The 14217-nt window shown below is 48.8% G+C and overlaps 1 protein-coding gene across 1 annotated transcript in view; it reads right to left on the reverse strand.

Moving 5' to 3' along the window:
* Positions 1 to 14217, reverse strand: part of fancd2 (FA complementation group D2) — a gene marked incomplete at its 3' end in the record, with an annotated part of 45652 nt that overhangs the window by 29026 nt on the left and 2409 nt on the right. The window contains exons 10-21 of the mRNA XM_084446073.1: positions 13969 to 14073; positions 13556 to 13656; positions 13277 to 13394; positions 13151 to 13186; positions 12488 to 12634; positions 12140 to 12274; positions 11724 to 11855; positions 11433 to 11537; positions 5237 to 5346; positions 4346 to 4400; positions 2702 to 2821; positions 1014 to 1087 (exon numbers count right to left, since the gene is read on the reverse strand). Coding sequence (XP_084302199.1) covers positions 1014 to 1087; positions 2702 to 2821; positions 4346 to 4400; positions 5237 to 5346; positions 11433 to 11537; positions 11724 to 11855; positions 12140 to 12274; positions 12488 to 12634; positions 13151 to 13186; positions 13277 to 13394; positions 13556 to 13656; positions 13969 to 14073 — 1238 coding nt within the window. The remainder of the gene's footprint in view (positions 1 to 1013; positions 1088 to 2701; positions 2822 to 4345; positions 4401 to 5236; positions 5347 to 11432; positions 11538 to 11723; positions 11856 to 12139; positions 12275 to 12487; positions 12635 to 13150; positions 13187 to 13276; positions 13395 to 13555; positions 13657 to 13968; positions 14074 to 14217) is intronic.

A 14217-nucleotide genomic window follows, 5' to 3' on the forward strand; every position in this document is an offset into this window, starting at 1 on the left:
ATGGGTGCTGCAGCAGCTGTGCTGCTTGGCCCCCAATAACAAATAAATAATAATAAGAAAAGGTACAAACACAATGGTGGCCTTCGCAGCTTCGCTGCTTGGCCCCCAAATATAGGACCAGTTAATAACACAGAACTAGTTAATAACACAGGACCAGTTAATAACACAGGACTAGTTAATAACACAGGAGCAGTTAACACAGGACCAGTTAATAGCACAGAACTAGTTAACAGGATCAGTTAATAACACAGAATTAGTTAATAACACGGGACCAGTTAACACAGAACTAGTTAATAACACAGGACCAGTTAATAACACAGAACTAGGTAATACCACAGAATTAGTTAATAACACGGGACCAATTAACACAGGACCAGTTAATAACACCAGTTAATAGCACAGAACTAGTTAACAGAACTTGTTAATAACATACAGTAGGACCAGTTAAAACACAGAACCAGTTAATAGCACATAACTAGCTAATAACACAGGACCAGTTAATAAAACAGCCTGGGAACAGGAACGAGCTGGGGAGCAGAACCAGTCAACACACAACCAGTCAGTCAACACACAACCAGTCAATGCAGGACCAGTCAACACAGAACCACCAGTTACAATAGGGCTTGGGAAAATGTAGTCCCAGACACGACCATCTTGTTTCTACACAGGTGTATCTATTCGTCTGATTGCATAGGATTCTATGCAGTAGAGCCAATCAGACAAATAGATACACCTGTGTAGAAACAAGATGGCCGTGTCTGGGACTACATTTTCCCAAGCCCTAAAGAACCAATCAACACAAAAGCAGTCAACACAGAGATCACGTTCACTAGAAACACTAATGTTCTGGTCAAACAATCTTCCAGCTGGAGAGCTCTGTGCTCAAACAGCTGGTCTAGAGAAATGGACCTGCTGTTCCAGGATGACGTACTGGTTCTGGGTTGGTCTATCACCTGGGCTGGTCTATCACCTGGGCCGGTCTATCACCTGGAAGATAATTCACTGTTACTCACCCTTTTATATTTGGTACCAGATCCACCACAAAGTCCTCCTGGAAGTCCTCAAGAACACTCTTCTCTATCCAGGCCTGGAGCACAACAGACTGACTTTAACAACTTCTCTTATCTCTCTACCCCCCCCACCCACCCACCTACCACCACCACCTACTGTACCTACCTACCTACCTACAGTACTTACCCACCTACCTACCTACTTACCCACCTACCTACCTACCTATCTACTTGACGTTAACAGACTGACGTTAACAACTTCTGTATCTCTCTATCCCACCCACCCACCCACCTACTTACCTACCTACCTACCCCCTACCTACCCACCTACCTACCTACCCACCTACCTACCTACCTACCCACCTACCTACCTACCTACCTACCTACCTACCTACCTACCTACCTACCTACCCACCTACCCACCTACCCACCTACCCACCTACCTACTGTACCTACCTACCTGACGTTAACAGACTGACGTTAACATCTCTCCCTCCCTCCCTCCCTCCCTCCCTCCCTCCCTCCCTCCCTCCCTCCCTCCCTCCCTCCCTCCCTCCCTCCATCCATCCATCTATCCTCTTCTCTACCCAGGCCTTGGGCACAACAGAGCACTGACATTAACATCTCAGCTACCCTGGCATGAATGGTAGCACTCTTGCCAATGTACAGTACAGTATCAACACTCAATTAATGAGGGCTAATTAAAGTGTTGGGTCAATTGGAAGACAAGAACATATCATATCCAAAGACTGGCATTTATTAAGATAGCAATTAAAATGTGTGTGTGTGTACCTGTATGAGAGGGTCCAGGGTGTGTGTGTGTGTGTACCTGTATGAGAGGGTCCAGGGTGTGTGTGTGTGTTAGAGGTCTTCTCGGGTCTAAAATGTGGACCCGAAACCGAGATGGACCCGAGACATTCGTTCCGAGATCCGACTAAATCCGATCATTTTTTAAAATATGTATACCGGACCCGATTTTGTCCGAGAGCAGGAGTAGGACAGAGACCCGAGACCCGAATCGGATCAGGTATTTTACGGATCCGACAGGCAGTAGTAGCAAGTAGCAGTGGCATTAATCGCTTAGGCTGTCACGGCTGTTGGCTTGCATGCTGTTGCATCACAGTTTGATGGAATTGCGATTTCCTCTCAATCTCGACAGGAACAATCGCTGTTTTGTCAGGCTGTGATGTGGCAGCATGGAAATGAAACGGCCGTAAATAAATAAGGATACACAAAGCTGCCGCTAGGTTTGACCTCTTTATATTCATTTTCTTTCAGCTTATTTTTAACAAGGTAGGCTACTGGTGGTGGCTGCTGTGTCTCCGCTCGCGTCGCACCCGCGGTCTCACTGAATTTGCGTCATGCGTTTCTCTCGGGTATTACGCACAATGACAGACCCGGGACTCGAGGTAATAGAATCGGATCCACCCAAACACAATTGACCAGAATAAAAGCGTGGAAATGTGGACCCGGACCCGTACGGGTCTCGGGTCTGGTTCGGGTCCTCTCGGATTTACCCGACCCGTGAAGACCTCTAGTGTGTGTGTGTGTGTGTACCTGTATGAGAGGGTCCAGTGTGTGTGTGTACCTGTATGACAGGGTCCAGGGTGTGTGTGTGTACCTGTATGAGAGGGTCCAGTGTGTGTGTGTACCTGTATGACAGGGTCCAGGGTGTGTGTGTGTGTGTGTACCTGTATGACAGGGTCCAGGGTGCTGGTCAGTATCAGGTTGGCCAGTTCGTCGTAGTACAGCGCTTCAGCTTCTGGCGAGCTCTCACTGCAAGACCGTACCAACTCCAGAAGAGCCGTCACCTAACACACACACACACACACACACACACACACACACACACACACACACACACACACACACACACACACACACACACACACACACACACACACACACACACACACACACACACACACACACACACACACACACACACACACACACACACACACACACACAAGGAATCAGGTAGAATACATCAAGTTTGTTTTCTCTTGTTGCTTGCCCTGTTTAGAAAAAAAGGGATTCCATGTTTTTATGCTGGTAATACAGTGACCCCCAAAAAATTATACATCAGCAATTCTGTAGTTGGTCATTCAGATTCAGACAACTGTATTGATCCCAGAAGGGCAATTCACTAAACATAATATAACTACAGTAACAGTAAACATAATATAACTATAACAGAAGTATACAGTAGCAAGAAGGTACATAATTCACAGTTTAAGAACAGCTTAGTGGCTGCTGTCAGCATGTAGTAGACTGCTGGCTGGAATGGAGGACTTGGCTGAGAGGTTTGTTCTCCCGGGGGGGCCTACGTGCCACCGACCCGAAGGAATTACCGCGAATTCACTGGCCAGAAAGTGATCAGGTTGGATAATAATCTGTCCCTGTCTGGGCCTCCTGCTTCTCCCAAAGAGAGCCCAGGTCCCTCTGCTGACTCCATTATCTGGGAGCAGACTTCTTCAACACCATTTACGCTATTTTTGTCAGACAAGACAAAAAGACAAACAAACCACAGAACTGAACCACAAACCACTGAGCCAGCAAATTAAAGAGAGCGTCAGAAGGCTTGTTATATGATTCACTTAAATATCATATTAGAGACTACAGTGATAGCTAACACATAATGGCCTCCCATGCAGGCAACTTCTCTGGAACTATGTGTGCACTCTCCTGTTAGTCATGTCTCTCTTATGAAGTATCTAGCCCATGTTTACTGCTCTATAAATGTTCTTAGGCAATAGAAAAACATTTTCCAGGAACTTGCTCGATCGTCTCGTTGAGAGGGGTCAGGGAAGAATTTTTACAGCTCATTTTTCTGGCCCCCGGGTGTAACAGTTTTTTTTGCTTCCCTCTGGAATATGTAGGGGTGGGACCTATGCCAACCCTCCCATTGCTCTCTGTAAAGCGCATTGTGTTGCCTCTGTGTATGAAATGCGCTATATAAATAAAGTTTGATTTGATTTGAATGATTGGTAGAAGTTACATAGGATGGTTTCACAGACATGGGGTGAGTTGAACTTCCTCATCTAGTGGATTCTTTGTTGTCCACGCTTGACAGCTCAGTCTGCGTTGGCATCGAATGAGCTCAGAGTTGAACACTGTTCCCAGGTACTCGTGTGTCAACAATCTGGACGTCCTCACCATGCATTATGCTAGCCTTTGGTTGCTACTATTCTGCCTGAAATCAATCATTAATTCCTTTGTTTTTGATTCATTAAGATGAAGGTAGTTGTCATCACAGCGTGTGATAAAGCCAGGTAGGGCGCAGCCATGACCAGAATCTGATTAGCAGCAGTCCTGGAGTCCGTAACACTCACCTGTCTACACGTCTCCTTTGGTAACGTACCACCTTGAGAATCCTCCACTTTGGACCTGGAGAGAGAGAGAGAGAGAGAGAGAGAGAGAGAGAGAGAGAGAGAGAGAGAGAGAGAGAGAGAGAGAGAGAGAGAGAGAGAGATGGAGAGAGAGAGTAAGAGAGGGAGAGAGAGACAGAGAGGTTGTCAGAGAGAGACAGAGAGGGTGTCAGAGAGAGAGAGAGGGAGAGAGTAAGAGAAAGAGAGGGAGGGAGGGAGAGATTAATAGAACAGGTGCATAGAGAATCAGAGAAAAGAGTGAGTGTGTGTGTGTGTGTGTGTGTGTGTGTGTGTGTGTGTGTGTGTGTGTGTGTCAGGGTTAGGTCCTGGTGGATCCTGGTAGCAGGTATGCCAGTGCCAGTGAAGCAAGCACGCGCACACAATGTTAAGTGAACGACGAGCTAGTTACACCACTGGCACCTGACCATAACCTGGACTGTTTATTTACATGAGGCCTGTAGGGGGCAACGGAGCACTACGGAAACACAGAGGAGAATGAAGCGATATGGCAGAATACAAGACGCAGTTAAGTCAAAAACAGTCTGAAATCTAGGATTCTGTATGGGTATGCCAGGCTTACCCTAGCTTAGAGGAGAAATCGCCACTGGTGTGTGTGTGTTTTGTGTGTGTGTGTTTTGTGTCTTGTGTCTTGTCTTGAGTCACTGTGTTTTTTGCTTTTAACAGTTTTTGTGTTTTAGTATTTTATACATTTTAGTGTCTCTAGTGTTCTGTGTGCAGCACTTTGGCAACCTTGTGTTTTTTAAATGTGCTATACAAATAAAGTGGATTGGATTGGATTGTGTGCGCGTGCGTGCGTGTGCGTGTGTGTGCTTGTGCGTGTGTGTGGTGTTTCACCTGTGTGCCCCCATGCTGCCCACCACCATGATGGCTCCGATGATGCCGATCCTCCGGTACTTGGGCAGCGTGCTGGACAGCTGCTTACGCAGCACCATGTGCATGTCATCCTGAGGAGGGACACACACACGCACACACACACGCACGCACGCACGCACGCACGCACACACACACGCACCGGATAAGTAGAGTAGTGTCACCTGGATGGTGTGTGTGTGTTGAGTTGAGTTGAGTTTACCTTATTAATCCCCAGGGGGGAAATTTAGTGCCACTGTAAAAACAGATACAAACATATACTGTATAGTGCATCTCAATGCATTAAAAAAGTAGATGGACAACACCGCAGAAGTAAATAGAGTATAATCGAGCATAACAACCAGAGACCATAACAGCAACATTCTTGAAAAATCTTCACTGCCGTTGGTACAAAGGACTTTCTAAACCTCTCTGTGGAGAACCTGGGCAGCACACGTCTGTTACTATGGGAGCTTCTTAGCTCGTTGAACACAGGGTACAAGGGGTGATCGACATTGTCAAGGATACACTTAAGCGTGCGTGTGTGTGTGTGTGTGTGTGCGCGCAGAGTTGGGTGTAACGTGCTACAAAAGTAATGTGTTACAGTGACATATTGCTTTTGGCAGTAACTAAGGAATATAACGCGTTACAGACAGGGTTTCAGCAATGTTATTACAGTTATGGGAATGTTATTACAGTTACTACAGTATGTCACAAAGTAATGCTACATTACCGAAACACAGAGCGCCACGCTGTGGCTTGGAGCACGGGGAGAAGGAAGTTCATTGTTTGTGTGTTGATTGCTGACATTGATGCGACGGGAGTGGGGAGAATGAGGATGAATGATTGGTCAAGAGGTTCAGAGGGTGGAGAGGGGGGAGTAGAGGCTGCAACCTAGACCTAACCACAGCTCACCTGGACCCTACAACACAACCTAGACCTGACCACAGCTCACCTGGACCCTACAACACAACCTAGACCTGACCACAGCTCACCTGGACCCTACAACACAACCTAGACCTAACCACAGCTCACCTGGACCCTACAACACAACCTAGACCTGACCACAGCTCACCTGGACCCTACAACACAACCTAGACCTGACCACAGCTCACCTGGACCCTACAACACAACCTAGACCTGACCACAGCTCACCTGGACCCTACAACACAACCTAGACCTGACCACAGCTCACCTGGACCCTGCATATACACCTCAACACAACCTAGACCTGACCACAGCTCACCTGGACCCTACAACACAACCTAGACCTGACCACAGCTCACCTGGACCCTACAACACAACCTAGACCTGACCACAGCTCACCTGGACCCTACAACACAACCTAGACCTGACCACAGCTCACCTGGACCCTACATCTACACCTGGACCTAAACACAGCTCACCTGGACCCTACAACACAACCTAGACCTGACCACAGCTCACCTGGACCCTGCATCTACACCTAGACCTGACCACAGCTCACCTGGACCCTGCATATACACCTCAACACAACCTAGACCTGACCACAGCTCACCTGGACCCTACAACACAACCTAGACCTGACCACAGCTCACCTGGACCCTGCAGCTACACCACAACACACATCCCACAGAGAACACAACAACGGCAGCAGGCACTACGTTTTCAAAATGGATATAGTCTACTCCCATTACTTTGAATTGATACAGAAAAAGGGCAACAACGTCTTAGTGAAGTGAAATCTACGTATAGGAAAGACAAGGGAACGGTCTACAGCAAAAAAATAGATTATTTCTCTGGATCTGGATATACCATGTTTGAACCCGAGACAAATAGAGATTTGTTGCAGAGCATGTTGTTGAAGATATTCAATCTTTGTCAATAGTAGAATCACCAACTTTTAGAAAGCTTGTCGCGAAAATTCCTTGAAAAACCAACAAGGTAAGCTAGCTAATGTTGCCAATGTATGAATGGGGTTCTTTCAACCCTCTGCAACCAAACCGGAGCTTAGAAGCTTGTATAATGCTATGACTAGTCCTATTCTGGCCTCTTATTTTGACTATTGTAAATGAAAATCTTACTTGGTTTAGTTTAGATTTCAAAGAACACGCTGAGTGGTCGGTCAAGCTGGTTTTAAACAAAGACAATAGTTTTATTCTGTTACGATTCTGCAGAGTCGGACTCTAGCACAGAAGGTGAATCCGGGCTGAGTGAGTCAGATGTGGACAAGGTCGATAGGTTATACAGTGAAAAAGGAAGTGACATAGTTTCAGGATGAAGAGGACAGGGAAGTGATGTTACACAGGAAGAATTTGTAGTTTTAACAGACTGATCTATGAGAACGAACTACAAAGTTAGAACAACAGTCAAGTAGGAAAACAAAACATTTTGGTGAGACTTGAATTTCATTCACACTATTTGCAGTTCTTAAAGGAAAATGGCTACAATGACAGTGATTTTAAGGCCTACTCACAGAATTTAGCGTTAATTTTGTGCCAATATTGACTCGATTTGATGCTTTGAAGACACAAAAATGGCTTTGAATTAATGATAGGCAAGAAAAAACATTTGTCTGCCTAGCCTACTGTACATACAGTATAGGCATAGGCTGGACAGCAGTTCAGTTCAATCATGGATTGGTTGAATTCAGTTCATCTGTAGATAAAAATAAAATTAAAAAAAGTGTAAAAGATTGATGTAAACTGATGTAGGCCTAGCTCGTAAAATAATGGTTTGCTGTATTGTATACTTTTATTTTCATTCTCACATATGTCCAAGATTGTTCCTCTATTAATAAAACTGGCATAGAAAATTCCTGATTTTGTTTCGTCATATGCGACAATAGAAGGCTCTAGGTCAGGGGTGGCCAACCAGTCAGAGACTAAGAGCCACAATAATTACTGTGGTACCACCAAGAGCCACACCATAAATACCAGCGTTTCTCAGCCTTTTTTTCAGTCACAGCACCCTTCATAAGTACTTAAAATCCCAAGGCACCCCAGTCTAAAATAAGAAGAAAAAAGTTATTGTCCATTAAATTTACATTTAAAGTTAATTTATTTAAAATTAATACATACAAGATATTTTCTGACATAATACATTTTGGACTGGGTTGGGTTAGGATGGGCTGGACTGGGCTGGGCTAGACTGGACTGGGCTGTGCTGGGTTAAGCTGGACTGGGCTGGGTTAGTCTGGACTGGGCTGGGTTAGGCTGAGCTGGACTAGGCTGAGCTGGACTGGGCTGGGTTAGGCTGGACTGGACTAGGCTGGGCTGGGCTGGGTTAGGCTGGACTGGGCTGGGCTGGGTTAGGCTGGGTTTGGCTGGGCTGGGCTGGGTTAGGCTGGGCAGGGTTGGACTGGACTGGGCTGGAGATTTGAGGCTTTGAAATGCCCCAATGATGTCTGGCATATCAGACAGAATGGCTTACCATTACGTTTTATGAAGAAAAAATGACTCTCCCACTCGGGTAAAAAATGTCCTGTGTTCGTCTTCATATTTTCTTTTCGCTGCGCATTTCTTTCTAGCCATTCTTCGGTTGTGTACAGTAGCCTAAACTACGTTAGCTTTTGTCGTAAAAGAGAATGACCCACGGAAAGCAAATTATTTTGTTGACAATTATTTTGTTACCAAGGTGATTTGCTACCTATATGATTGGTTTGAAGTGGTTCTCACGCGACTTCCTCGCGACCTTAGCGAAACGAATCGTATGATTTTATGACAAATCTGCAATAAACTTAAATGGGCGGGAAGAAATGCACAGCGAGAGAGAGAGAGAGAGAAACGTTCTTATGGAATGAATTAATTTATTTTTTTAATGAAAGGATGGAAGAGCCGCAAGCCAACTTTTTTTAAATGAATGGATGGAGGAGCCGCACATTGACGGGCAAAGAGCCGAGGGTTGGCCACCCCTGCTCTAGGTCTTGTGTTGTATTGTACACTCTTCCGGTTTATAATTACTATGGTCGTACTTCTGCGGTTATTTTGGTAAAAGTAACTCAAATAAGTAACTATTAACTTGTAACAAGTTACTCTACACAGACAGTAATATTGGAATAGTAATGCATTACACTCAAATGAACCTAACTAGTAATGTGTAACAAGTTACGTTTTGAAAGTAACTTACCCAACACTGGTTGTGTGTGTGTGTGTGTGTGTGTGTGTGTGTGTGTGTGTTACCTGGGGGGCGAGGCAGACACCTTCTCGTGGTGCCCCCCGTCAGTAGCTGTGATTAACCACCGTACGCGAAGCAAAGTCTGGCAACTGAGGGCCCCCACCTGGGCTGGTGTTCTGCTGCCCCAGGCGGGGAGAGCAGCCGGCGGAGCTCCCAACCCAGAATTCTGCAGCTGAACTCTGAAGGGCTCACCCCCAGTAAAATCAACTAAGTTGAACAAGCCTGAAGGGGACCCCAAGAGTTACCGCCCCATCTCTCGGGGCGGCACGTAACTCAGGAGGTAGAGCGGCCGGCTGGGGGACGCAAGGTCCACAACGCCAGGTTCGATCCCATCCTGGCGTTGTGCCCAAGTGTCCGTGAGCAAGACACTGAACCCCCAGATCGCTCACGTGCGGCATGGTGGCGCTGTACCTAGTACTGTCTTCGGGCCTTTCTGTGTGGAGTTTGCATGTTCTCCCCGTGGCCCAAGGGTTTCCCCCATAAAGAGCCCAATATGAAAATCATGCAGAAGAACAGATCGTTAACGCTGTCCGACCATGGCGAAGACAGGAGCGTGGTCCCTGGGCGCGTCCCCTGCACGCTGCCTACTGTCTGCTCCCAGCAGCCCTTGGGGGAAGGACTGGTCAGCATTATCATGGAGCTTGTCTGAAACCGCAGCTTCACCCTCACCACCGGTAGCGGACAGTGAAGCAGGTTGCGACGCCTTAAGAACGGCGTCCCCCAGGGATCTGTCCTGGCCCCCCTCCTTTATAACATCAACACCTACGACCTGCCGATCACAGTCTCCAGGAAGTACGCCTACACAGACGACCTTGCGCTGGTGTACTCAGCTGGAGACTGGCAGGCCGTGGAGGAGACCCTGAGCCAGGACATGCAGACACTAGCGGCATACCTCCGGAAATGGAGATTGAAGCTCAGCGAGGCAAAGACGATGTCGGCGGCCTTCCACCTTAACAACAAGGAAGCCAAACGTGAACTCCGAGTGCACATCGATGGAACACTCCTGCCATGCAGCGCCCAACCAACCTACCCCGGCGTGACATTGGACAGGTCGCTAGCATTCCGCCGACACCTCTAGTCACTGCGCAAGAAGTTAACAGCTACGTGTGGCGTTGATGAGGTGACTGGTCCGATCAGGCTGGGGCGCCGGGAAAAAACACTGCGTACAGCAGCCCTAGCCCTGGTCTACTCCACCAGTGAATACTGTGCACTGGTCTGGTGTCGCAGCGCTCACACCCGCCTCATCGACCCGCCTATCAACGAAGCCTTGCGCATCATGACAGGATGCCTGCGTCCCAATCCTGTGGACAACCTTCCCATCCTCGCAGGCATCCAGCCCGCTGGCCTCCGCCGCACAGGAACCACAGCACGTCTCGCCTGCCGGGCCGTGGAGCCTAACCACCTGCTCCATGACAGGCTCACTGCATCAGCAGAGCCTCCCCGGTGACTCGAGTTGAGACACCCTTTTGTGCAGCACGGGATCTCCTGCAGCAATGCAGAGATCTTAACATCAGCGAGGCAGGATGGGCGCACCACACCTGGCATGTGGAGTGGGAGGAGAACACCTCCAGACTCTGTGATTTCATCCCGGCAGCCGGTCCTTCCCCTACCGGGATGAACTTACCCAGACCAGCGTGGGTGAGGCTTAACCGCCTCCGGACCGGCGTCGGACGCTTCCGCTCATCAATGCACAGATGGGGCTTGGTATCCCGTGTGGCGTGTGAGTGTGGCGCCGAGGAACAAACCAAAGACCACATCATCCAGGACTGTCCAATATACCGGACACCCAACGGAATGCGTGGCCTGACGGATTTGGAAGAGGAAACGGTGACATGGCTCCTGGGTGTGTGCCCGGATATACAGCCTGGGTGAGTGGTAAAAGGATAGCCCCTCGGCCCTGGGGGGGGGGGGGGGGGGGGAACACAACACCTAACCCGCACAAAGAAGAACAACCTGGATGTGTGTGTGTGTGTTACCTGGATGTATTTGTGTGTGTGTGTGTTAACTGGATGTGTGTGTGTGTTACCTGGATGTGTGTGTTCTGCTGCTGTCCGAAGGCCAGGCCACTGAGCAGGTAGAACAGCCTGCGGATCTGCTGGGGAGTCAGGTTGTCCATGTAGTCTAGGATACCCTGATACACATACACACACACACACACACACGCGCACACACACACACACACACACACAGACACACACACACACACACACGCACCAGTAATGACTAGTAACACAGCTAAGCAATATATGTATATATAAGCATGTATAAATGTTGATTATGTTGTGAAAGCTTTGTTTTCAGACGGACTAGTGGTCACCTTGACGAACACGGCGTAGAGCGCCATGTCAGACGGCCGGTCAGTCACCAGACCACACAGCAGCTCCAGAGACACGTCCACCTCTCCGCCCACACCGCTACACACATGGGTCACCAGGGAGCCCACCACCTCCTACACACGCACGCACACACACATGTGAACACACTAGGTCTAGGAAGGAGGTAAAATGAGTTGAGATATTGGTGCCACCTAGTGGCCTTTGAGGTCATCTGAATGTAGTAGAGCGTGGGTGGTCTGCTGAGATGAGAGAGGCCTGGTCATCAGTCAGGTGCTCTCAACTGGGTCCTGATGTTCTAGCCTTTTCCTAGTGCTCTCAATTAAGCTTAGCACACACATACACACACACACACACACGCGCACGCACACACACACACGCACACACACACAGGCCTCACCTGCTGGCAGTAGGAGTCGAAGGCGGTGAAGGAGTTTCTGTACATATGGCCTCCGAATGGAACCACGCAGGAGTCTGGAGAACGCAGGAGACTCTGGGCCAGCGCCAGGATGGAAGAGAAATACCCCCGCATGACCTGCAACACACACACACACACCCACGCGCACGCACACACACACACACTCACGAACACACACACGCGCGCACGCACACACACACACACCCACACGCGCGCACGCACACACACCCACGCACAGTTACACTAAGGGAAAACACAAACAGTTACCATTGTCAAACAGAAAACATAAAACCACACACACACACACACAAACACACACACACGGCCCACCTGAGCGTAGCCTCTGAAGGTCTTCTGCAGCAGGGCCTCCTGGATCTGTCCCGACCTCACCTTGACCTTCAGGACGCGCTCCGCCCCTCGCCGGCTCTGGTTGGCGTTGGTGGCGTGCAGGATGAACAGCACCAGCAGATCTATCACCTGGTACAGAACAGAACCAGCAGATCTATCACCTGGTACAGAACAGAACCAGCAGGTCTATCACCTGGTACAGAACAGAACCAGCAGGTCTATCACCTGGTACAGAACAGAACCAGCAGATCTATCACCTGGTACAGTAGAGCAGACAACCTGTCCCTTTAATTGAGGCTGTCGCTTGTCATGTGTATAAATAATAGAGATGTGCACAACACACCTTTTTCACGGTCGATTAATCGGTGAGTGGTTTGAACGATTAATCGATTAATCGTTTTTTGCCAATCATTCATGGAGATTTGATTCCACTATTTTAAAAGACCACAATTCCTTTGATTTTTGATGCTGTAATTTAGCCCCCATTTCAACCAACACAGCTACAGAACTGAGATATTACTCCCCCCCCCAAAAAAAAAATGGACTTTGACCATCATGAACGATTAATCGATTAATCGGACCGAACTCTAATAAATAAACAGAGAGGCGAGGGGGGCGTGTAATGGAGGTTGTGTGCAGACCTACCTTATGGTCCTCGGCCTGGTCGATGCTCTCTATGGCCTGCACAACCACAGAGGAGGAGGTTACGTTAGGAAAACATGGAAGAACCATGGAAGAAACCAGCCAGCTGAGTTCAGCATGGTGCCCTACCTTGAGCCAGGCCTCTGATAGGGTCTTCTGGAAGCGCACGGCTGACTTGATGACGTCCAGCACGAGAGCGACGCTGTCCAGGCTGCTACTGCTGCTGCTGCCGCTGGCTGCCTGGACACTGGATGACCAGGGCCACAGAGTGGATGACCAGGGCCGCAGAGATGCGCCAGGAGGTCAGACACACAACAGAACGTCACTGTGTGGGTTCCTCCTTCCTACCCCTGGCGGTAAACGCTGATCCTTGTGTGTGTGTGTGTGTGCGTGTGAGAGAGAGCTCACCCTGCTGTTCCCTTGTTGCGTGCGCGGCTCTGGGAGGCCTGCAGCCCGGGGGGGAGAACACACAGCTCCAGCTGCAGCGCCCTCCGCAGGTCACACACCACCTGCACACACACCACACACACGCACAGACACACACACACAGACAGCACTGTCATGTCGTCAGTCAGTTTCGCCTAAACCATGTTCCCTTGTAGCTCAGTTGTCATGATGTAGAGGAGACATCTCATTATGTAGAGGAGACATCTTTATCTTCCTAACACTCCCTCCATCTCTTAAATGTTTCTGATATGAATGGCCTCCATGGTCAGACGTCTGTAAGGCAGACCGCTCCTCTCATGACCTCACAGTCTGGACAGTGAAGACGGTCATTACGGAGCGGTAAAACAGGCCCCAGCGTGCGGCCGGTCGCTGACCTGGTAGGTGTCTGAGGGGAAGACGGAGTGGAGGACGAACTTCACCACCACGGGAAGGTCCTCCAGCTGGACCGCCGACAGGGTGGCCATGACGGCAACCCGCACCTGGACAGACCGCAGCACAGGGTCAGTCAGAGCTACTGTGTGAGTTAGTGTTAGTGTGTGTGCGTGTGTGTATGTGTGTGAGTGTTTGTTTGTGTGTGCGCGTGTTTGTGTGTGTGAGTGCTTGTTTGTGTGTGTGTGTGTGTG

This window comes from Borostomias antarcticus (genome assembly GCF_949987555.1).
Source record: "Borostomias antarcticus genome assembly, chromosome: 11".
Lineage (NCBI taxonomy): Eukaryota > Metazoa > Chordata > Actinopteri > Stomiiformes > Stomiidae > Borostomias > Borostomias antarcticus.